The sequence below is a fragment of the Rutilus rutilus genome, assembly GCF_951802725.1.
Source record: "Rutilus rutilus genome assembly, chromosome: 1".
NCBI lineage: Eukaryota > Metazoa > Chordata > Actinopteri > Cypriniformes > Leuciscidae > Rutilus > Rutilus rutilus.
In genome coordinates, this window is record NC_140209.1 from 68,659,040 (window position 1) to 68,684,856 (window position 25,817).

The following is a 25,817-nucleotide window of genomic DNA, read 5'->3' on the forward strand; positions in this document are numbered from 1 at the left end:
TTAGCATCATCATTAACAGTCATATTTGTTTCAATATCAGCAATTTCCGCTTCCAGCTGTTTTAATGTATTTTTCAACCGTACAGAGGAGTATGCAGTATGTTTTTGAGAGAAATCTCTTATATGGGCTTTGCCAACCTCCCACCACTGAATAATATCTTCAAAATTACTCTGTTCTATTTGCCATTTCTCCCAAAAACACTCAAAATCTTCACAAAAAGACTTATCTTCTAAGAGTTTAGTATTCAGATGCCAATAATAGCTCTTATGTACACTTTTAGACAAGGTAAACCCAACTGTAACAAGCTTATGATCAGAAAGAATATTGGGGATAATTTCTGTGTTAACAACTCTATTTTTCAGGTTAGAATATATATAAAAACAGTCCAAACGTGCAGCATAAATCCTCTCATTAATCACTTTCACCCATGTATATTGTTTTATAGAAGGGTTATTCACTCTCCACACATCTGAGAGACTGAGCTTTTTTAAAACACTAGCCAAACGAGCTAGTGCATGCATTGCATGCTGACTGTGCATGTGGTTCTTCCCCGTTTCTGTCTAGAACAAAATCTAGAGTGCAGTTCCAGTCCCCTCCCACAACAATAAAGAAATCATCACTTCCTTCTTTGATTATGCTTTCTAATTTAGCAAAGAATAACTTTCTTTCCGCTCCAACATTAGAAGCATAAATATTTACAAAAAGAAAGTTTAAATGACTGATTTCAGCCTTAACAATTAAAAACCTTCCTGGTACTACTACTTGTTTTGATAAAATTTTGACATTAAATGTAGGAGAAAAAAGGACAGCTACACCAGCACTTAAATTAGTACCATGACTAAGAATATAGTCTCCCTTCCACCATAGGCCCCAGTCAACTTCATTCTTGCAATTGCTATGAGTTTCTTGCAAAAAAGTAACACTCAAGCCTTTCAATCCAATCATTTCTGAAAGTATTTCATTCTTTTTTCCATCCCTCATCCCATTAATATTAAAGGGATACTTCAGGATTTAGCATTAAGCTTTGTATTAGTAGAAAACCTGTAGTATTTTCGAATTACCATGCTTTCCACCCTCATATCCCCCTGAGAGGAGAGATTTATGTATTTTTTGTCTGGAAAAAAATCCTCCGATGACGCAAAAATCGTCATTTTGCGTCATCGGAGGATTTTCTGGCCAGAGGCTAAAGACTACAGCCAGTAGTAGGAGCTGTTCCGCATGTTTTCAGCCCGCCCATAGAGGGTGGGATCTCACTCACAGAATGTACACACAGTCAGCCGTCTTTCTTTGGAAGCTAAGCTATAGCAGGCTGAAAAGCTGAGAAAGTAGGGGTTACCATCCTCCTTTTCCCGGACTTGTCCGGCGGGCGAGATCGTTCAAAATGTCCGGGATTCGGCTTTTGCTTTCTGCGGTCGCCATTCATTGTTTACATGCACACCTCTTGTTTCAATCTAACTGAATTCATTCCGATCGGTGAATCTGAATGTAGTGTTTACATGAACGCTAAACAAGTGATCGGTTGATGTGTATTTTAACATTGCTAAGAAAATTCCCGCACCTCCGTTGCGAGACCGGCGCGTCTCAGTAATGACGCCACCGGCCTCGCGCCGTTCTCCCGCGGCCGTCAGCCTCGTCCTGCTCGCCACAGTAAACATAATGAATGAATGGCGACTGTAGAACGCAAAAGCCGAATCCCGGACATTTTGGGCGATCTCTAAATCCCTGGCAAACTCATCACGTAGGCTAGCCTTGTTGTTTGTTTTCAACTGCGCACTCTTACCGGTAGGCGTGGCCTCCTAAGGCAGCGAAGCAAGTGCATTCTGGGAGTTGTTGTCTTTCATCCACATGAGCCAAAAATACATTTTCTGGCTTTTCTCAGTCTAGAAAGCTCCAAATTAAAAAATTTCTTCACATTTCTTCTACATAAATTACCTATTTTAAATACACATTAATCTTTCCAGAGGTGAAGTATCCCTTTAAGAGATCCCACCCTCAGAGTCTCCATAGAGAAAAGAGAAGAAAAGAAAAAACAAAACAAAAGAAAGGAAAAGTTTACAGACATAGTGATTATCTAAATTTTCCCCTCGCTTTTCCTAGCTTTTTACCTAGGTTTGTTACATGCTTTTTAAGGCGGTATCTTTTTTGCTGAGTAAGTTCCTCATAGCTGCTGATCTTCCTAGCCCTCGTTGCTGAAACAATAAACTTTTCTGAGTTACACGGAAAGAAGCCTCCAGTGCCCTCTCCGGAGAGCTGAGAAACATATAAACCATACGTCTAAAGGAAAGCACGTGCTTTAAAACGGCGTCTTTACATCCCAGAGGTACCGCTTTAACAGGGCTCGCAATCTTACCGAATCTTAACAGTTCTTTAACAATGGCTTCGTTTGAAATGAACGGAGGTGCATTAGAGACTATAACTTTAGTTGCTGGAGCGGATAGCGGGGTTACCGGTACAAACGTCTCTTTCACCCATATTCCACTCACAGTCAACTCATTAACAAGTGCTTCAGTTTTTAAAAACACAACCACCGCTTTATTCATTCTGGAGGCCGAAACGATGTTATCGAACCCTTTATCACCGATAATCAACAGCATTTCCTCCACAGTCACCCCGGGCTCAGGTACACACCTGCAGCCATTCCTGAGGGATAGGTTAGACGTGCCCTGCGTGTTGGTAGTCGCCATACCAGCGGCTACCAACCACGCGCGCACACAGAGAAACCCTTTTGCCTCCCTACCCTAATAGCGTACGAATCTAGCGAGGGGAAAAGAAAGGAGAAAGAAAGAAAAAATAAATATTATAATAATTTTTAAAAGAAGGAAACAAAGTGAAAAAAAGAAAATGCCCTCAACAACAACGCTCTCAACTCGCTCCGCACGTTCACCCCCAACAATCACACCGGAAGTGAGTGAGTGAGAGAGAGAGAGAGAGAGAGAGAGAGAGAGAGAGAGAGAGAGAGAGAGAGAGAGAGAGAGAGAGAGAGAGAGAGAAAGAGAGAGAGAGAGAGAGAGAGATGTTTCAATCCTGATGTAATAATGACTGAAGGCCACAAGAGGAACAATGTTGATTCTCTTTTAGTTTCTCTTTTCTGCTCAGATGATTCTGTCATGTTTAGTTTGTTGAGTTTCTCCAGATCTAATTTAAAATAAACTGACCTGGAAAAATAAACATGAACATTTATTTATTTTTTATTCTGATTCTAAAATTATAATTGCAATATTTTTTAACATAATTCAGATGTAGTCTCACATATAAAGGTGTTTAACGACAATATGTACTATATTCTTTTTACATAAGTGATAATGCAGTAACACACACAATCAGTTACACAGCTGGAAAAATTGCAATTTAGTGTGTGTGTGTGTGTGTAATTACACACTTCTGATAAAATAATCCTGTTAAATGGTACCACATTTTTTTGTAATTTGTTATACAGTGTGTGTCAGTGTGTATGTGTGTGTGTGTGTGTGTGTGTGTGTGTGTGTGTGTGTGTGTGTGTGTGTGTGTGTGTGTGTCAGTCAGGGTGTGTTTGTTGTTTAATGTGACACAGAGACACTGAAGAGTTATTATCAAGTCTAAATCCAGCACAGAGGGGTTCAGTGAATGTGTGTGTGAATGTGTGCAAGTGTGTGAGTGTGTGTGTGTCAGAGACGCTGTAGAAGGACAGAGTGCCGGCCGACACGTCCACAAACACTCCTGCTCTCTTACAGGATCCTGGACCAGCAGAAACATCAGTGGAGTTACTATTGTGCCAGACAGTGAATCTGTGATTATAGTGGTACAGACTCCAGGACTTCTCATTATATCCAAACTCACAGTCACTCCCTCCTTTCCTCTCGATTCCTTTATATGACACTGATATACCAGTATAATCTCCACTCCATTCAGCCTCCCAGTAACAGCGTCCAGTCAGACTCTCTCCACACAGAACCTGCCAACACTCATCAAATCTCTCTGGATGATCAGGATACGACTGACTCTCACACACATACGTCACCTTTCTGTTCTCCTCAGACAGAAAGAGACGAGTGTGTGCTGTGTTTGGATCCAGTGTGAGATCAACGGCATCTGAACACAAGAACACACACATTACAACAGCAACATTTACAACAACACACACTAAAACTGTGTTTGAGGACTTACATCTGTGTAGTCTTGATGTCATCATGAACTCTCCACAGTGATCCACACTAGAAAACACACACACACACACACACACACACACACACACACACACACACACACACACACACACTAATTAAACAAAATTTTAATTTAAAGTTTTAAGTACACCTATGAGTCGTATTCAATATTAATTAGATATTTTCTTGTTGATCAAAGGCTTAAATAAACTAATTAAAATTCAAACACACACACACACACACTCTCCCTCTCTCATTGTCTCTCTCTCTCTCACACACACTACCTCTCTCACTGTCTCTCTCTCTCTCACACACTCCTTCTCTCACTGTCTCTCTCTCACACACACACACACACACACACTCCCTCTCTCACACGCACACACACTCCCTCTCTCACTGTCTCTCTCTCTCACACACACACAGACACACACTCTCCCTCTCTCACTGTCTCTCTCTCACACACACACACACACACACACACACACACACACACACACACACACACACACACACACTCTCCCTCTCTCACACACGCACACACACACTCTCCCTCTCTCACTGTCTCTCTCTCTCACACACACAGACACACACTCTCCCTCTCTCACTGTCTCTCTCTCTCACACACACACTCTCCCTCTCTCACTGTCTCTCTCTCTCACACACACACGCACTCTCCCTCTCTCACTGTCTCTCTCTCTCACACACACACGCACTCTCCCTCTCTCACTGTCTCAATTCAATTCAATTCAATTCAAATGAGCTTTATTAGCATGACTGTGTAACACAATGTTGCCAAAGCATCAACATATTATATATAAATAATAAAACAAACAAAACATATATGTATAAATCATGTCATATGTAGCATAGTAAATATAAATAAATAGATAAATAAACACAATCTATCCTAATAAATGAATAAATACAGTGGGTCTCTCTAGAGAATTAGCTGACTCTGGCGTTGTGAATAGCTAACACATATTTAGCCGCTAGTGCAGCTGTACTATCATCTTCTCCCAGTAAGAAGAACATTTTCTCAGCGTCACTCAGTTCAGAGAACGATGGAATCAAGATTTCAAATCTGGGCAGAAAGGTTTCTCTTATACTGGAGTATCTGGAGCAGAAGAGCAGAAAGTGTTCCTCATCCTCGATGTGCTGAAGATCACAGTGTCTACAGATCCTCTGCTCTCTCTCTGTCCACACACACACACACACACACACACACACACACACACACACACACACACACACACACACACTCCTCTGCTCTCTCTCTGTCCATGTTTGTCTACGTCTTCCTCTCTCTATCTCTAGATCATGGTCACTTAATCTGTATTTGGAGAGGATTTGTCTTTCTTTAAAATGTTTAATAAATAGATAACTGGCCAATTTAGTGGTTCTATTGAGGGTCGAGTAACATTGGAGTTTATTCTGGAGGGCAAAATGTGCTTTTAGTGATTCATCATGAGTGTCTTTTAGATGTTTGTGGATTTGGTTAATGATAGGTTTGGGGTTGATGGGGAGTATAGTCTGATGGACGAGTTGGAGAGCGAGTGTGTTCAGAGGATGAGGTTCTGCTGAGCTTTCATTGGCGAGGAGGGCTTTATATTGCACTGACTCTGGGTCAGACTGATGGAGATGATGCCAGAACTGAACACATCTCTTCTGGATCTCAATGTTCAGCGGGTACAGGCCCAGCTCAGCCCTGCAGGCGGCAGTGCACGTGTTTCTGTGAACCCCGGGAATATTTTTGCCAATTTCCAATTGTAATTTTTCTACTGTATTTTATCCCAATTTTTACAATTTAGTACTGGTCCCCAAATTTCACATCCATCTAAAATTATTGGTTTTATTATTGAATTATATAATTTTATCCAGGTTTTAATGGGTAATTTTAAGTGTCCACATCGTGACTTTATAGCATAGAAAGCCCTCCGAGCCTTTTCACCGAGTGTTTTCACAGCCAGACCGAAGCGTCCCGAAGCGCTGATGTCGATGCCCAGATAGCTGTAGCTAGTGCTGTACACACACACACACACACACTCAGATAGCTGTAGCTAGTGCTGTGCTGCAGAACATGGCCTTTATACAGGAACTGGTGTTTGTGTGCCTGAGATCGGGCTTTCTTCTGGAACACCATGACTCTGGTTTTGTCCAGATTGACGGTCAGGGCCCAGTCGTGACAGTATTGTTCCAGCAGGGACAGGCTCTGCTGAAGGCCCTCAGGTGTGCGGGACAGCAGGACCAGGTCGTCCGCGTACAGCAGACATCTGACCTCTGACCCCTGTAGAGTGAGGCCGGGCACAGTAGAGCTCTCCAGCGCTGATGCCAGATCATTGATGTAGATGTTGAATAGAGTCGGGCTCAGACTGCAGCCCTGCCTCACTCCACGGCCCTGCTGCATTACTTTAAATGAGTCCACCCCGCAAGATTACTGTTATAAACATGAACCCCGTCTGAAACGCAAAGGGGGTGGTGTTGCTGTAATTTATAGTAATATTTTCAAAACCACTAAGAAATCAAGTTTCGAATATAATTCTTTTGAAGTGTTAGTGCTTAATGTAAAAATATATAGTAAAAATGATAAATCACGTTTGAGATTTGTGCTGGCTACTGTATACAGGCCACCAGGGCACCATACAGACTTTATCAAAGAATTTGCGGACTTTCTATCAGAGTTAGTATTGGCTGCAGATAAAGTACTAATTGTTGGTGATTTTAATATACACATCGATAATGAAAAAGATGCATTGGGTTTGGCATTTAAAGACATTGTAAACTCAATTGGAGTTAGACAACACGTGTCAGGACCTACTCATCGTCGTAATCATACTCTAGATCTAATAATATCACATGGAATAGATGTTGATGCCGTTGAAATTCTGCAGCAGAGCGATGACATCTCAGATCATTATCTAGTCTCGTGTAAATTACATTTAGCCAAGGCTGCAAAGCCGACTCCGTGTTACAAATATGTTAGACCTATCACTTCTGCTACTAAAGATTGCTTTATTAATAATCTTCCTGATCAGTTTCATCATTTTAGCATCCCGGATAGCTTAGAAAAACTTGATATTGCAACAGAAACTTTTAACTCTCTCTTTTCCAGCACTTTAGACACAGTTGCTCCTTTGCGCTTAAAGAAGATTAAAGAAAATAATCCAACGCCGTGGTACAGCGAGCACACTCGGGCCCTTAAGAGAGCAGCCAGAAAAATGGAGCGCAACTGGAAGAAAACAAAACTAGAGGTATTTCGCATTTCATGGAAGGAGAGCTCGATTGCTTACAGAGAGGCTTTAAAAGCTGCTAGATCTGCTTATTTTTCAAACCTATTAGAAGAAAATAAACATAATCCTAGGTATTTATTTGAAACAGTGGCTAAACTAACGAAAAAGAAAGCTTCAAACACAGAAGGTTCCAAGCAGCACAGCAGTAATGACTTTATGAACTTCTTCACTTATAAGATTGATAATATCAGGGATAAAATTATAACTATGCAACCGTCTACTACAGTATCGCATCAGGCAGTGCATTGTAGTCTCCCTGAGGAAAAATTTGATTCATTCATTGCTATAGGAGAGGAAGAATTTACTAAACTCGTTAAATCATCTAAATCTACAACATGTATGTTAGACCCTATACCGACTAAGCTACTGAAAGAGATGCTTCCAGAGGTCATAGATCCTCTTCTTAATATCATTAATTCCTCTTTGTCTCTAGGATACGTACCAAAAAACTTTAAGCTGGCTATGATTAAACCGCTTGTTAAAAAAATGCAACTTGATCCTTCAGAATTAGTCAATTACAGGCCGATCTCGAATCTACCTTTTCTGTCAAAGATATTAGAAAAGGCAGTATCTTCACAACTATGTTCCTTTCTAGAAAGAAATGATATCTGCGAGGATTTTCAGTCCGGATTTAGACCATACCATAGTACTGAGACTGCTCTCGTTAGAGTAACAAATGATTTGCTCTTATCATCCGATCGTGGTTGTGTCTCTCTATTAGTGTTACTCGATCTTAGTGCTGCGTTTGACACCATTGACCATGACATTCTTTTAAATAGACTAGAAAACTATGTTGGCATTAGTGGAATTGCACTAGCATGGTTTAAATCATACTTATCTGACCGTTATCAGTTTGTAGCAGTAAATGAAGAGATGTCTTATCAATCACAAGTTCAGTATGGCGTACCACAGGGCTCAGTACTAGGACCGCTGCTGTTCACTCTGTACATGCTGCCATTAGGAGATATCATTAGGAAACATGGAATTAGCTTCCACTGTTATGCCGACGATACTCAGCTCTATATTTCTTCAAAACCTAATGAAACTTACCAATTCACTAAATTAACAGAATGCATAGCTGATATAAAAAACTGGATGACTCGTAATTTCCTACTTCTAAATTCTGAAAAAACAGAGATTCTAATTATTGGACAAAAAACTTCCTCACGTAATAACCTAGAATACTGTCTAACACTTGATGGCTGCTCTGTTAAGTCTTCGTCGTCGGTTAGGAACCTGGGTGTGCTCTTTGATACCAATCTTTCATTTGAAAGTCACGTGTCTAGTATCTGTAAAACCGCATTTTTCCATCTTAAAAATATATCTAAATTACGTCATATGCTCTCATTGACAAATGCGGAACAATTAGTCCATGCGTTCATGACCTCAAGGCTAGATTATTGTAATGCTCTACTGGGTGGTTGCCCTGCACGCTTAATAAACAAACTGCAGCTGGTCCAAAACGCAGCAGCTCGAGTTCTTACCAGAACCAGGAAGTATGACCATATTAGCCCGGTTCTGTCAAAACTGCACTGGCTCCCTATTAAACATCGCATCAATTTTAAAATATTGCTGATTACTTACAAAGCACTGAATGGTTTAGCTCCGCAGTACTTGAGTGAGCTCTTAACGCATTATACTCCTTCACGTCTATTGCGATCTCAAAATTCCGGCCAGTTGATAATACCTAGAATATCTAAATCGACTGCTGGCGGTAGATCCTTTTCCTATTTAGCACCAAAACTTTGGAACAGCCTTCCTACCATTGTCCGGGAAGCAGACACACTCTGTCAGTTCAAATCTAGATTAAAGACACATCTCTTTGACATAGCGTTCACATAATACATTATAGACTTCTATAATTCAATATTAGGCTGCATAGATTAGGTCAGCTGGAACCGGGAACACTTCCCATAAATCCTGATGTACTTGTTACATCATGAGAAGAATGGCATCTACGCTAATTTTAGTGTCTTTGTTTATCCCAAGGTTTTCCCGCAGCCTGCCGGATCCAGGCCGTTTCCAGATCTGATGAAGGACCTTCGCCTGGACCCGATGTCAACGCAGTGCTGAAGTGCCAACTAGTCTCTCCCTATGGAGGATCCCTCTACCACTCTACAGATAACGCGTCGTCGGGAAAACTCAATTTGCGTATCTACCCCGAATTGATAAAATAAAATTCTGAATCAAAACTATAAGGAAACACCAGTAATTTGTTTAGGCTTGGTTTGTAGGGAATTCCAAACCTGCACACATATATTCAAACGCACATAATTATAGAACCCGTTCTTAATGCGCATCTGAACGCCATCAGCGTTTCTCACAGGTTCGCTAAAGTCTGTGTAGAGAGAATGGTGTCGTCTTGGCGGCCCTAATTTAAAAACAAATGATCGTTGCGACGGAAGCGAATCAATCAAAACTAACTTTAGCTGGAAAATAACTTTATTAAAGAACCGCTATAAAGCCAAAACAATCTTACGTTAAATTATACATTTATCTCTGTAAAGCTGCTTTGAGACAATCTACATTGTTAAAAGCGCTATATAAATGAAGATGACTTGACTTGACTTGACTTGCTGGAAGAAGGCGGTTCTGTGGTTACTGATCTTCACCGCACTTTTGCTGTTGGTGTACAGAGATTTTATAATGTCAAATGTTTTTCCGCCGATGCCAGTTTTTAAGATTTTGTACAGTAGACCATCATGCCAAATTGAGTCGAATGCTTTTTTAAAGTCTAAAAAACATGCGAATATTTTCCTTTGTTTGTCGTTGATGTTCTTGTTGATTAGAGTGTGGAGAGAATAGATGTGGTCGGATGTGCGATGTTTTGGTAAAAAGCCAATCTGTGCTTTATTTAAGATGTTGTGTGCTGAGATGTGTGAGACGATGCGTCTGTTGATGATACTGCAGAACAGTTTTCCCAACACACTGCCCACACTTATCCCGCGGTAGTTATTGGGGTCGAATCTATCACATAATTAAATTAAATATGGGGGTGATGAGTCCCTCAGACCAGATCTCAGGGAAGTGTCCAGACCAGAACACCAGATTAAATAATTTAGCTATTGTTTGAATCATGCTGGGACTGCTGAGTTTAAGCATCTCGTTATTAATGTGATCTTGTCCACATGCTTTCTTTAATTTAAGATTTTTAATATGTTCTAATATTTCAGATATTGTTATTGATTTATCTAATGGATTTTGATAATTCTTAATAGTTTTTTCCATGTCTTCTAGAGTTTTCTTTACTTTACTCTGAGGTTGGTTGAGGTCAGCCGGCTCAATTTTTTGGTACAGATTTTCGAAGTAAGATTTCCAAATTGTGCCATTCTGGAGTGATATCTCTAATTTGGGTTTTTCGAGTTTTTTATATAAGTTCCAGAAAGTGTTTTGATCTATTGAATCGTCAATTTCTTCAATTTTAGTTTGAAAATATTTTTCTCTTTTTTTCCACAGAAGTGTTTTGTACGTTTGCAGACAGTCTGAGTAAGAAAGCCGTAATGTCTGGCTGGACGGATCTTTGTGCTTTTTGTTGGAAAGTCTCCTGAGTTCTTTTCTGAGACCGGCACATTCATCATCAAACCAGACATCCTTTCTCTTTCTATGTTGATTAGTTCTATGCTTGGTTTGCTGTTTAATATTAGATAGAGTTGTTATGTTATGAATATGTAATTTAAGTTTTTTGTTGCTAAATTTATTCCATTAATATCTAAGGTGAAATCAGTGGACATAAAGTCACCTAGCATTTTTAATATAGTAGGATTGTTCATATTTTCTTTGAGTTGTTCTGAGTTGGACTTATTCCACTTGAGTTTCTGTTTCAGAGGAAACAGTTTTTCAGATTCAGGTGGAGCAGTTTTGGTTATTTGACATGGGGCTTTCAGATAAAGCACAGTTTGGCAGTGATCGGACATCGGGAGCTGAGGTCTGACTGTGAAGGCATTAATAAAGCTTTGATCAATATCTGTTATTGAATAATCAACCACACTGGTTCCTAATCTGGAGCAATAAGTGAATCTACCTAATGTGTCTCCACGAGTTCTGCCGTTAATAATGTATAATCCTAAACCTTTACAGAGTTTCAACATTTGTTTTCCACTAATGTTCACTGAGGTATCATAGCTGTTTCTCGGTGTGATATTCGATGAGGGATGAAACGTGGTGTCATTGGGGATGTGGTCATTATCTACAATATTTACATAATCAATTTCTCGCCCTGTTCTGGCGTTTAAGTCTCCGCAGATGAGGATGTTTCCTCTGGACTGAAAGTGTAAGATGTCAGTCTGTAATGTTGGGAAGCTTTGCTCTTCGTAATAGGGAGAGTCATGAGGTGGAATATAGACTGCACAGAGGTAAAGGTTTGACTGATATATGACGGATTTCACTTCAAGCCAAATGGATGATTTTCCACTTTTAGCAACTTTAATTGAATGTTTTAAATCGTCTTTGTGCCATATAAGTATTCCACCTGAGTCTCGTCCACATTTAATTTTAGAATTTTTTGATGAAGGAACCATAATTTCCTTGTATCCTATTGGACAATGTAAGGTCTCATTACTACGACACCACGTCTCATGAAAGATACAGATGTCCATGTCTGTTACACTGCTGAGTAAGTCTTGGTCTGCAGTCTTATTACCAAAAGTAGAAGAGTGCAGACCTTGTATATTCCAACAACTGATTTTAAATGATTTCATGAATAGTTTTTTCTGTAATGTGTGTGTGTGTGTGTGCTATGCAGGTTATGTCCTCAGTCTGGAGCAGATGACGTTCAGTAGATGTCGTATCTGGTTGAGTTCAGCAGCTGCAGGGTTCTGTGGTTGTTGAGCGGCCGCTGCGTAGCTCTTGTGTTGGGATGGAGGTCCGGCGGCCGGTCTGGGCTCTGCTGGAGGACGATGGCTTCTCTGTGCTGTGTAGCTCTTGTGTTGGGATGGAGGTCCGGTGGGCTCTGCTGGAGGACGATGGCTTCTTGGTGGCTGAGAGCTTCGCCTGTTATCTGAGTTTCTGCTGTTTCTTGCTGTGTTTCCAAGGGCTGTGCTTTTCAGCACTCTGGCGAAGACTTTCACTCCTTGTTTATTGAGATGTACATAGTCATACATATGATGAGGCTGTATGTCTTTGTGATGGGCGAGATGAGCATTAGGAATGAGTGCGCAGCTTCTGGAGAGTTCCACATTATTCCCGTGGATCACGTGGAATGGCACATCGGTGCGTGGCAGCAGTGTGGACAGAGTTACTCTAGCCTCTGGGAAGCATTGTGTGGCTCTGATCGCCACCTCTCTCATCACAGGAGCCACACGGCCCTTCATGGCCCTTAAATTATTCGTCCCTGTGTGGATTACGATGTGCTTGTAGTTTTCATGTTTACTCTCAGACAGGATCTGAAAAGCACTTCTTGTGTTTGGGCACCAGATTTTCTTGGCTTTCATGGTAGTAGAAGTCTCTCATTGACATATTTCCCATTAGAGTCAGTCAGGATAAGAGCATGTGTTTCTCCCGGGTCCTGTGCAGAGGAGCTGTGGATCTGGGGTGCTGGATCAGTCGAGCAGTGAGGCTCTTCTTCCACTGGTTGCTGTTCAGGTTGAGGGTTTTCCATGAGCATATCTGGACGAGTCAAGGGTTTGGCAGAAGACTCTTTAGGTGCTAAAACAGAATCGAGTCTTTCTTTCAGATCTGTGATGAGTTCATCTTTGGTGTGGAGTAGGGCTGCACGTTTTCAAGTTTTTCATTAACCGTTAACCGAGGCCCTTAGCGGTTAATACTCGGTTAACCATAGTGTGCGCGCCGCAACCCCGAGATAGGCGTAATTTGCGGGTGGGACATGTCCCCACCACTTTTGAAACATCTCGCGGCACGAATACCAATACAAATAAACAAAACATCTCCAGTTAACTAGCAGAGCATTCATTTCGTTCGTTTTTTTTTTTTTAGGCGATCTAGCGCTGAAATGTTTTGTTTTTTAAATCAAGTGATCAAAGTGCTCGTTGCCGCTGCGATCGAGAAGGGTCTTGTAAAACGTGCGGAGGTAGCAGCTATTATTAATTCGTGGCCACGAAACAATTCACCTGAATATTCACCAATTCACAAAAAAAAGGAATAAAAAGCTGTACGAGAATAGTCGGCCTTCACTGAAGAGCAATCTTCACAGGTAAGAAAAACAGTTTTATAATTATTATTAATTCGTGGCCACGAAATAATTCACAAAAAAATAGGTTTTTAGCATTCACTAATTAATAGTAGCCTATCAAACTGTTTTTGGCCACGTTGTAATTCGTTAAATCAAAATGAGGGAGGGAATTAGTACGTGTCCACGATTTATTAAAACGAGTGAACAAATAAGTCATCGTAACAACTAATTATTTAGATCAGTGGACAGGGCGCATAACAAACAGTGAGAGAGCCCCGGCCGTGCGCGCGCGCGCACTCTCATCGCCTTCAAACAACACGAGCGCTGTATTGCTCTCTCTCCCTCGCGCATATCAACACAATAGTAAAAGGTCGGAAGACCGATTGTGTTTTATAGATTAGTAGTTTGTTCATAAAGGGTTTGATTAGCAACTACATGTTTAGGAAATGCATAATACAAATTGTATGGGTTAATGTAACGGTAAACAGACTCTGCGGGTAAAACTGTTGTGGTGAAACTGCGCATGCGCGGGGTGAAACTGCTGGGGTAAAGCTGTGGCTCTGCGGCTCTGCAGACAGATATTTTTGTGCTGCGATCAGTGGCGCGGATACTATGTTTGTTTCTGGCTCGCGCACAGCCTTCACTCTCGGACGCGCGCTTTCTTTGCCCGCTTCATATTAGAAAACTGGTCTAGCGGTCTCTGGTGGTGCAAAAATGTATTACAACTAAATTAAATGCACGCCATTGACGCCACTTAACCGAGCAAAATGTTTCACTCGGTTACGCAATTTATAACGGTTAATCGGTTAACCATGGACACCCCTAGTGTGGAGTACTGACTTCAAGGCCGATAACTCCTCCTGCATTTCTTTTCTAACTTCCGTTAGTTGTCTTCCTAAAGTTGATTTTACTTCCCTTAGTTCATCTTTAGTTTTCTGAAGTTCTTCTGTCATTTCTTCTCTGTGTCTCTGCAGAGATTCAACTTCTTGTTTTAAGTTCTTTATGTCAATTGTCACTTGTTCCATGTTGTTGTCTTTCAGGTGGGATAGTATTAATTCTTTTATCTCCATGACTTCTACTTCCAGAAGTGAAAAGTTGTCTTTCATTCTTGACATTGGAGATGGAATCGCAGTTGCTGAAGTCACTGTCGTCTTTTGGTCTGATTTTCCAGGGGAGGGAACAATGTTCGCATTCTTGTCCACTTCATCAGACAGTGCCAGCTTTTTTATTAATTCAAAATCTTCAATGAAGACCTTGAGAGCAGACTCTGATCCCTGGACCATGACAGTGCCATTTTGATATAAGTTCAGGGTCAAAAATCTTGTTTCATCATTTTTTTCAGCATCTTCAAATGCTAAGATCTGAGTATCTCTCTCTCTCTCACACACACACTCTCTCCCTCTCTCACTGTCTCTCTCTCTCACACACACACACACACACACTCTCCCTCTCTCACTGTCTCTCTCTCTCTCACACACACACGCACTCTCCCTTTCTCACTGTCTCTCTCTCTCACACACACACACACACTCTCCCTCTCTCACGGTCTCTCTCTCACACACACTCTCCCTCTCTCACTGTCTCTCTCTCTCACACACACACACACTCTCCCTCTCTCACTGTCTCTCTCTCTCACACACACACGCACTCTCCCTCTCTCACTGTCTCTCTCTCTCACACACACACACTCTCCCCACTGTCTCTCTCTCTCACACACACACACACTCTCCCTCTCTCACTGTCTCTCTCTCTCACACACACACTCTCCCTCTCTCACTCTCCCTCTCTCACACACACACACACAAACTGCGCCGTTCAAAAGGGAGGCTGGAAGCGGACGGTCACGGGGTTAGTTTTTTCTTTACGTTACAAGAACTCGCCTGCACCCAAACACCGTTTCTATGGCAACAAGTCTTCCTAGCCAGTCTAGGGAAATAACGGTGTTCAAGCCCCGCTGCGGCCGGACTTTCACCAATACTTCTCGCTCATTCAGTTCCAGTAATGCTCCCCGCTCGCCACTAGGTCGCGACCAGAGCCCAGATATCATTCTACCCCTAGCTACCCACGCAAATGCTCGGGCAAAGCTTCCCGGGATATCAGAATGGGTGCCGAACATTATAAAGAGAGGCTACTCGCTACAATTCGTTCGACGCCCGCCACGTCACGTGGCGCGAATCGAAACTACGGTGAAAAAAGAAGTAGCACATCTACTTCGAGCCGAAATAGGGAAACTACTGAGCAAAGGGGCTATTTTAGATCTAAGACAGTTGAACAAAGCACTTCTGAAACGACGTTTCAGAATGCTCACAACCAAGAAAATCCTCTCGCAAATTCGCCAAGGGGACTGGTTTATGTCAATAGATCTGAAAGACGCTTATTTCCAAATACAAATAGCGTCACGTCACAGGCAATTTTTTTAATTCGCCTTCGAGGGCCAGGCATATCAATACACAGTCCTGCCGTTTGGCCTGTCCCTAGCACCTCGTACATTCACGATGTGCATGGACGCAGCGCTCGCACCCCTGAAACTTCGGGGCATACAAGTTCTGAATTATTTGGATGATTGGCTCGTTCTAGCTCGATCACACTCAGAGCTTATAGAACACAGGACCATATTACTCGATCACCTCGAGAATCTAGGTCTCAGTCAATTGGGCGAAGAGTTCACTGTCTCCCAGTCAGACGATATCTTTTCTGGGTACAGAACTGGACTTGCTGTATATGACAGCACAACTGTCGCCACAGCGCAGACTGAGTATTCAGCGCATGACGAAAATTTTTCGCCATGGCGCTTTAGTCTCGCTCAAAAAGTTTCAAAAGATGCTGGGTCTCATGGCTTCAGCATCTCCAGTGCTTCAGCTGGGCTTGCTTCGCATGCGCCCGCTGCAGTTCTGGCTGAAAGCGCGCGTACCGCGCCGAGCGTGGATCTCTGGTCTCTTACGCCTCAAGGTCGATCAGAAATGCATATCAGCTCTGAAACCTTGGACTGTGACCGATTGGTACCGGTCAGGTGTAAGCCTGGGGACTTCCTCGAGTGTGAAGGTGGTGTCTACGGACGCCTCAACCTCGGGATGGGGAGCGCTGCTCGAGGGCAGACCGTTCTTCGACCAGTGGTCAGAACGGGAAAAGCTTCTACACATAAACTGCCTGGAAATGGTGGCAGTCGACAACGCGCTGAGGCGCTTTTGTCCCCAGATAAGAGGACACCACGTCTTAGTCCGTTCGGACAACATGTCGGTGGTGGCTTATATAAATCACCAGGGAGGTGTCAGATCTAGAACCCTTCACAGGCTGATGGAACACCTCCTGATCTGGGCTCAGCACAATCTGCGCTCGCTGAGAGCAGCGCATGTGCCAGGTCACTTGAATGTAGGACCAGACAGACTGTCCAGGAACAATAGCCGCGTTTCCACTGTCGGGCCAGGGCCGGGCCAGGGCTTTAAACGGGCCGTGCCGGGCTAATAGCCTCGGGCCAATAGCACCGGGCATGCGTTTCCACTGTCGGGCCAGAAGCTCCACAGCGCTCACTAAAACACGCCCGTAACACGCCTCTCTGGGACAACGTCACACTAACCCATCATTTCATTCCACCAACAAATGCAAGTTTTATCACAAAACTAATCAGAAATCACTGGAAACAGCGATGAAAACAAACACGATAAAAGCGGCCGTTTGCGAGCTTTTTTTGTTTGTTTGTTTAGCAGCTACTTGAATATTTAAAACCCAAGCATCGATGTTTTACCACAGGTTTACAATAAAAAGTGATACATTGATCATAATGAATTAATTTATGTAAAAATTGCACATTATCACTCAGAAATAAATTACTGTTAGGTCTATTTCACAAAAGAAAGCACACACTTACTTTTTCAGTCGCGTCTGTTTCTTTATCTGGTAACTTAGTTACAGGACATATTTACATCACATTTAGAAAAAATTATCATTTCTACAAATATATGCCATACGACCTGAGGAGCTTTAGCACTCTCTCGACTCCCATACAGATATTTTCAGTCAGAGAAACAGAGGAAGCCCCCGAAAATAAGAGGTAGTCCGGTAATAAGATAGTCCGGTTTAAAGAGACGAGACGTAGGCTATGACAGATAAAATAAAAACATGACTGTGATAGCCTTTAAGATTGGTCTGATTTCTTCAAGCGTTCGCTATGTTGTTTTTTTTACTATGCGTATCTTCAAGCGTTTACTATGTTTACTATGGTAACGGCTAGCGCACATAGTCTTTTGCATCACAAAAAGAAGGCATTCAAACATGAACGCAATTTAAATTATTTTATTTTTAAGTCTTAAATGCTGACAGAATCATCCGGCGCTGCCGTCTCCCAACGGTAAACTCCTCCTCTGTTGGTAACCACTCCTCTAGCCCGAGCTGGCCCGCTTTGGCCCAAGGTATTCGACGGGCCAGAAATCCTGGCAGCTGGCCCCGAGTAAGCCCCGATCAAGCCCCGGAAGTGACAGTGGAAACGCGACTGGCCCTGGCACGCACTAGCACGGCCCGGCCCTGGCCCGACAGTGGAAACGCGGCTAATGTTCCCGCAGGAGAATGGTCCTTACATCCACAGACAGTCAAACTGCTGTGGAAAACATTCGGCAGAGCGAAGATAGACCTATTTGCGTCTCAAGAAAACGCTCATTGTCCAGAGTTTACTAGGTGGCACTTGGCCAGTCACTGGGAAGAAATGTTCTGGTTATTCGCTCCCTTAGAGGAGCTAAGAGACTGAATCCTCCCAGACCTCCCTCAGTTCCCATTTGGGACCTTTCCACGGTTCTGGAAGCCATGAAAGGCGCCCCATTTGAGCCAATTCAGTCAATAGACTTAAAACACTTATCTTTCAAGACAGTGTTTCTTCTGCCTCTCGCTTCAGTAAAGCGCATAGGGGACTTGCAAGCGCTCTCAGTGAGCGCGACGTGTATGGAGTTTGGGCCTAATGACTCGAGAGTCATACTCAAACCAAAGCACGGGTACATTCCTAAATCCCTCAACACTCCGTTTAGGGCACAGGTGATTTCCCTGTCAGCACTGATGGTCTCTGAGGAGGAAGGGGACGCAGGCTTCCTTTGCCCGGTCAGGGCGCTAAAAGCCTATGTGTCTCGCTCATCTGTTTTTAGACAGACGGATCAGCTCTTTGTTTTGTTCAGCGGTCGCTCTAAGGGACTAGCCGTGTCAAAACAGAGTCTATCCAGATGGATAGTTGATGCGATAGCGCTAGCTTATACATCTAAGGGCCTGCAATACCCGTTAGGTGTCAAACCGCACTCCACGAGAGGCATGGCCTCATCGTGGGCTTGATCTAGTGGGATTGCCTTACAAGATATCTGTATGGCGGCAGGCTGAGCCTCTCCGTCTACATTTATAAGGTTTTACAACCTAGAGGTTCCCGCTTTACAGGCTAAGCTGCTCTTGGTTTAATACTTCAGTATTGTCTGCCCGATGCTATCGGCTCAGGATGATGAAACTGTAAGAGCATCGATCACTGATCGACCATATATGTCTGTGGGCAGTGTGTAAGTCCCCTAATACTTCTCAGTCCAGGCCGAACTCGCCCTGGCTGTGTGGAACACTTGATATATATATGCTCTTGATAGAGCGCTATATTCTACAGGAATGATGCTATTCTAGCCCCTCTTCTCGGATTCTCTGTGAGTCCCTCATGATTATGCACTGTATGAGCCCCGGGCACCTGCCCTTGGGACGTTAGTGTTGAATCTCAGCACGCACGGCGTTTTACACTGTTCCCCTAGCTATTACGCAGTACGAGAGAACCTCTCGGAAGAGAACGTACTCGGTTACTAACGTAACCTCGGTTCTCTCTAGAGAGGGAACGAGTACTGCGTATCTTGCCGTGCATGCATCACGCTCTGGTTCGCTTCGGCGATGAAAAACCAGCTAAACCAGCCTTCCGAGTCTATATTTATAGCCCGAGGCCCCGCCCATTTCGGCGGGACATGATGCAGTGGGCGCGAAGCGCCCTCATTGGATCTGACGTCATGAGAGGGCTCTCTCGATAGGCTGCTGCAGTTGCCGCAGGGCAGCCAATGGGCGCGCGAGCCGTCTCGCCCATGTCTGCATGCTGCCGCAATGCGTTTTACATTAATACATAATTAAGGATCATTTTTGGCTTAAATATCTCGTGGAAAAGGAGTTTTCCCCTAGCGTAAGCTATTACGCAGTACTCGTTCCCTCTCTAGAGAGAACCGAGGTTACGTTAGTAACAGAGTACGTTTTTCTAATTTTCTCTTTTATTACGGCTTGGTTGTGTAAATCGTTTGTTTGGCTAGTACAATATTGAGTAAGTAGAGACGCTGGCCGATATGGCGGCATCTCAAAGTTTAGATAACGCGGAAGCATGGCATTAAAGTCATCACTGCAGAGCGTTGCTCGGTTGAAGATTGCACAATTGCAGTCGCTGAAGTAGTTGGATACCCTAGTATTTTGTCTGCAGCTAGAATGAATAGTGCTGTAGTGATTTTTTTTAATAGTGTAGAGAAAGTTAATGATGTTTTAGTGAGAGGGATTGTCGTCAACAGTGCGTTTACCCCGGTAATGCCTTTAGTCCAGCCGGCAAAAAGGATTACGCTTTCAAATGTACCTCCATTCATCAGAGATGAGATGATTGAAAGATAATTAATGAGACATGGTAAAGTTGTGTCTAAAATCAGGAAGATTGCTTTAGGGTGTAAGTTACCTCAGCTGAAACATGTGATTTCATTTAGAAGACAGACATATATGATTCTAAAAAATGAAAATGAGGAGCTAAGCTTAGCCATGAAATTTAAGGTGGACAATTATGGTTATGTGATCTATGCAACGTCAGAAAGTATGAAGTGCTTTGGCTGTGGGCAGGAGGGACATATAATTCATACTTGTCCTGAGAAGGTTGATTCAGTAGTGCCTCTAAATGAGAATGAGAGTGAGGAGCAGACCAATGTCGGTAGAAATGAAGAACGGGGACAGTCAGAAACTGGTGAAGGATCGAGTGCTGACACAGAAAAGGGAGCTAAAAATATTAATGAAGTTGAAAAGGAAAACTTGGAAGAGGTTGTGAATGAGGATGAAAAAGCAAACAGGAAAGAGTTTGAGGCAACTGATCCTAAAGTGGTTGTAATAGGAGGTGAGGAAGATATTGAAATGGTAGAAGATGAAAGTGTGTTTAAAACACCTGCAATTAAACGGAAATTGAAGAAAAAAGGCTGTGGGAAGAGAGTTAGGAAAGAAATTGGAGATGAAATATCGGGAAAAGATGTTGGAAATTCTGAGATTCAGATGGAATCAGATATGAGCAATGTTGATGAGTCTCAATCCGCCCCAGAAAGTGGGAGTGATTCTTCAGGATCTGTGAATTCAGCCTCACAAAAAAGATCCGCTAGAAGTGATTATACGATTGAGAAAATAAGAAAATTCTTACAAACAACTAAGGGAATGAAAGGAGTGAGAGTGGAAGATTATTTCCCGGATCGAGAATTGTTTGTTAATTCAGCTAAAATGTCAATGAAAGAGAAGGGTGCAAATAGTTTGACTGATCAAGAGATTTACAGATTGAAAAAAATTGTGCAAAAGACTAAAATGAATATACTTAATGATGAATTTGAAACAGAATGATTTCTTTATTTTTCTTGTGTTGTATTTTTGGTTGCTTTGCCCAGTTTTGGTCTCTATTCATACATTTATGAGCACGCTAAGATTGGGCACACTCAATGTAAATGATGTACGAGAAAGTGGGAAGAGAACAAAGCTTTTTGAATTAATAAAACAAAAGAAATATGATGTGATGTTGGTTCAAGAAACCCATAGTGATGCAAAAATGAGACTGATTGGAAAATGGGATGGGATGGAGAAGTTATTTTAAGTCATAAAAGTTCATCTAGTGGTGGTGTAGCGGTTCTGTTTCAAAAACACATGAAACCTTTATCATATGAGGTTGAACATTGTTGAAGGGCAACTATTGAAAGTTAGTGCAAAATTTGAAAAAATTGTTTTAGATTTGTAAATGTTTATGCTCCTGTTTGTGGTCCTGAGAGGGTTTACTTTTTGAAAAAATTGAATGATGCTCTTTCTAGTTTGGAACAAGAAGAGTATATGTTTATGGGACGAGACTTTAACTGCACAGAAGATGCTAAAGTCGATAGGAACCATAAAGAGCCCCATATTGCATCTCAGCATGAAATGTTGAAACTCATTTCTGAACATGATCTCTATGATATCTGGAGAATATTGCATAAGAATGAAAGACAATATACATGGGCACAGGCAAGAGAGAATTTAATTACTTTGGCTAGACTTGACAGATTTTATTGTTGTAAGCATCATTTTAATGTTATAAAGAAATGTGTGATTTTACCTGTAATTTTGTCTGATCACTGTTTAGTTGAATGTAATATTTATATAGCAAATATAAAACCCAAAAGTGCTTATTGGCATTTTAATGTCTTATTGTTGCAAGATAAGTCTTTTATTGAGACATTTACATATTTTTGGAAACAGTTTGGGTTGAAAAAGAATGAATATAGATCTTTACGACAGTGGTGGGATTGTGGTAAAGTGGAAATACAACAACTGTGCCGGCAGTACACACTCAATGTTTCCAGGGACATTTCCCGGTCGATGAAAAACCTGGAGATCGAAATTGTGGAACTGCAGAATTAAACAGCATCCACAGGAAACCAAGGGCATAGTGAACTCCTCAAATCCAAAAAGAGCAAGTTAGATTAAATGTTAGGTGTTAAAGCACAGGGCGCACTGGTCCGCTCTCGATTTCAGAGCATTGAGCAGATGGATGGCCCGACTAAATTCTTCTTTGGTCTAGAAAAAAAGAATGGTCAAAGTCGTTATATTCACTCGCTATACTCAATAACTGGAACAGACATAACAGAGCCTAATGAGATTAGAAAAACTTGAACTTCAGAAGCCCATTTCCATAGGAGAATTGCAGATTGCACTGCAGAGCATGGAATGTGGCAGGGCACCTGGAATGGATGGCCTCCCATCGACTTTTATAAGGCTTTTTGGGCAGTAATAGGGAATGATTTGCTTGCAGTACTGAGTGAGTCTGGCTGATGGCTTGCTACCACTGAGCTGCAGAAGGGCAGTCATAACCCTGCTGCCAAAGAAGGGAGATCTGAAAGATATGAAGAATTGGCGACCCGTTTCACTTCTGTGCACTGATTTGAAAATTTTATCTAAGGTTTTGGCAATAAGACTGAGGGAGGTGGTTGGTCGGGTCATTCATCACGATCAGACATACTGTGTGCCTAGAGGTCTATCTTTGATAATATATTTTTGATTCAAGATAGTTTGGAAGTCTCCAGGTTATTGGGTTTAAATACTGGTCTTATTTCCATAGATCAGGAAAAGGCGTTTGATCGGGTTGAGCACGGCTATCTCTGGCGTACACTGGAGGAGTTTGGGTTCAGCTCAGGTTTTATTGCTATGATCAGGGTCTTGTATCAGGACATTGAGAGTGTGCTGAAGATAAATGGAGGTTTGTGTGCACCTTTTAAAGTTAAAAGAGGGATCAGACAGGGATGTGCATTGTCAGGAATGCTGTATGCCTTGGTGATTGAACCTTTGGTGGTAAAAATTAGAAATAATATTGAAGGCTGGTCGATACCACAATCAGGTGAAAAAGTTAACAGCTTATGCTGATGATATTATTGTTATGGTTAAAGATCAAAAGGATATACTGATGTTAAAGAAAATTATTGATGATTTTGGCATTATTTCTTCAGCCAAAGTAAGTCAAGTCAAGTTTATTTATATAGCGCTTTTCACAATACAGATTGTATCAAAGCAGCTTCACAGTATTAAATTAAAATAATAAATCAATGTTTGTTTCTAGTGTAAAACGTCCACGTTTGGTAATGCTGATCAATAGTATTGTTGAATGATTAATTAAATTAAGTATCCCCAAATATCCCCAACTGAGCAAGCCAAAGGCAACAGTGGCAAGGAACCGAAAAACTCCATCAGGTGACCTAATGGAGAAAAAAAAAAACCTTGGGAGAACCCAGGCTCAGTCGGGGGCCAGTTCTCCTCTGGCGTTTATGAACTAGAGGTCGGATTTAACTGTAAGATTAAAAGTATTATATGAATGCCTCGCTGAAGAGATGCGTCTTTAATCTAGTTTTAAACTGGGAGAGCGAGTCTGAGCAACGAACAGTATCAGGAAGACTATTCCAGAGTTTGGAGCTAAATATGAAAATGCTCTCCCTCCTTTGGTGGACCTAGATATCCTAGGTATGACCAAAAGCCTTGAATTTAGTGATCTTAAAGAGCGCAATGGATTATAGGGCGATAGAAGATCCGTTAAATAGACTGGAGCTAAGCCGTTGAGGGCTTTATAAGTCGGTAGCAATACCTTATAATTAATACGGGACTTTATAGGTAACCAATGTCGTGATGATAAAATTGGTGTTATATGATCATATTTTCTTGATCTAGTAAGAACTCTAGCGGTGGCATTTTGGACTAACTGTAGCTTGTTTATTGAGGATGCAGGACAACCAGCTAATAAAGCATTACAGTAATCTAGTCTCGAGGTCATGAATGCATGAACTAACTTTTCTGCATCAGAAACTGTTAGCATGTTACATAGCTTAGCAATGTTTCTAAGGTGGAAAAAGGCTGTTCTTGTAACATATGAAATATGATTTTCAAAAGACAGGTTGCAGTCAAGTATAACACCCAGGTCTTTTACTGTAGAGGATAAAGTAACAGGACATCCTACTATGTTGAAGTTGTATTGTGAGAGGTTTTGTGGGCGGTTTTTTGAACCGATAAGTAGTACCTCTGTCTTGTCTGGATTTAATAAAAGAAAATTGTGCGTCATCCAATCTTTTATATCTTTAACACACTCTCTCAATTTGAATAATTTAGCATTTTCATCTGGCCGTGATGAAATATAGATTTGAGTGTCATCAGCATAACAATGGAAACTAATTCCATGTTTCCTTATAATATTTCCAAGTGGCAGCATATATATTGAGAATAACAGAGGGCCTAACACAAATCCTTGCGGAGTTATGATCGATTTTTCTCCATTTAAATAGACAAAATGGTAGCGGTCAGATAGGTATGATCTGAACTAGCTTAATGCTTGTCCTTGAACACCAATATAATTTTGTAGTCAATCTAAGAGTATTGTGTGATCTATAGTATCGAACGCAGCACTAAGATCAAGTAAAACTAGTATTGAGATACAGCCTTGGTCAGAAGCTAAGAGTAAATCATTTATGATTTTAACGAGCACAGTTTCAGTGCTATGATGCGGCCTGAATCCAGACTGAAACTTTTCATAGATGTCATTTTCTTGTAAGAAAGAGCCCAGTTGGGCGGACACAACTTTTTCTAGTATTAAAAGGAAGATTTGAAATGGGTCTATAATTTGCTAGATTATGTGGGTCTAATTGTGGTTTCTTAATGAGAGGTTTTATAACTACCAGTTTAAATGTTCTTGGAACATGACCTAAAGATAAAGATGAGTTAATAATATTGAGAAGAGGCTCTTCCACTATAGGTAACACTTCTTTCAGTAGTTTAGTGGGTATAGGATCTAATAAACATGTTGTTGTTTTAGATGAAGTGATAAGTTTATTTAACTCTATTTGTTCTATAGTTGTAAAGCACTGTAATTGTTCTTGCGGGGTGATAATTGAGGCTAAATTATAAGGCGTGATTGAGGATTGAACGTTTACAATTGTGGTTCTGATGTTTTCTATTTTCTCAGTGAAGAAGTTCATGAAATCATTACTACTAAAATGTAACAGGATATTTTGTTCAGGTGACATCTGTATATTTGTTAGTCTAGCCACGGTGTTAAATAAAAACCTAGGATTGTTTTGGTTGTTTTCTATTAGTTTGCGGAGGTGCTCAGCCCTGGCCGCTTTTAGGGCCTTTTTATAACGTGACATACTGTCTTTCCAAGCGATTCTAAAGACCTCTAAATTAGTTTGTTTCCATTTACGCTCTAAATTACGGGTTTCTCTCTTTAAAACGTGTAGTATTGTTGTACCATGGTACTTTACTTTTCTCTCTGAACTTTTTTAGTCTAATGGGTGCTACAATATCCAATTTTCCAGAGATAATGGTGCTCATAGTGCTAGTTAATTCCAGCATGATATATTACAGGGGTACGTAATATGCAAGTTACCATGTAATGGTCAGTGACATCGTCACTTTGTGGAATGATATCTATATCGGTTGGATCGGTTCCATGTGATATAATTAAATCGAGTGCATGATTAAAAC

The 25,817-nt window shown here is 41.6% G+C and overlaps 1 protein-coding gene across 1 annotated transcript in view; it reads right to left on the minus strand.

Moving 5' to 3' along the window:
- Window positions 1-3,468: 3,468 nt before the first annotated feature.
- LOC311295391 (NACHT, LRR and PYD domains-containing protein 3-like) overlaps window positions 3,469-25,817 on the minus strand; it is an 83,299-nt gene continuing 60,950 nt past the window's right edge. The window contains exons 7-8 of the mRNA XM_084416737.1: window positions 4,144-4,190; window positions 3,469-4,068 (exon numbers count right to left, since the gene is read on the minus strand). Coding sequence (XP_084272863.1) covers window positions 3,515-4,068; window positions 4,144-4,190 — 601 coding nt within the window. The 3' untranslated portion in view covers window positions 3,469-3,514. The remainder of the gene's footprint in view (window positions 4,069-4,143; window positions 4,191-25,817) is intronic.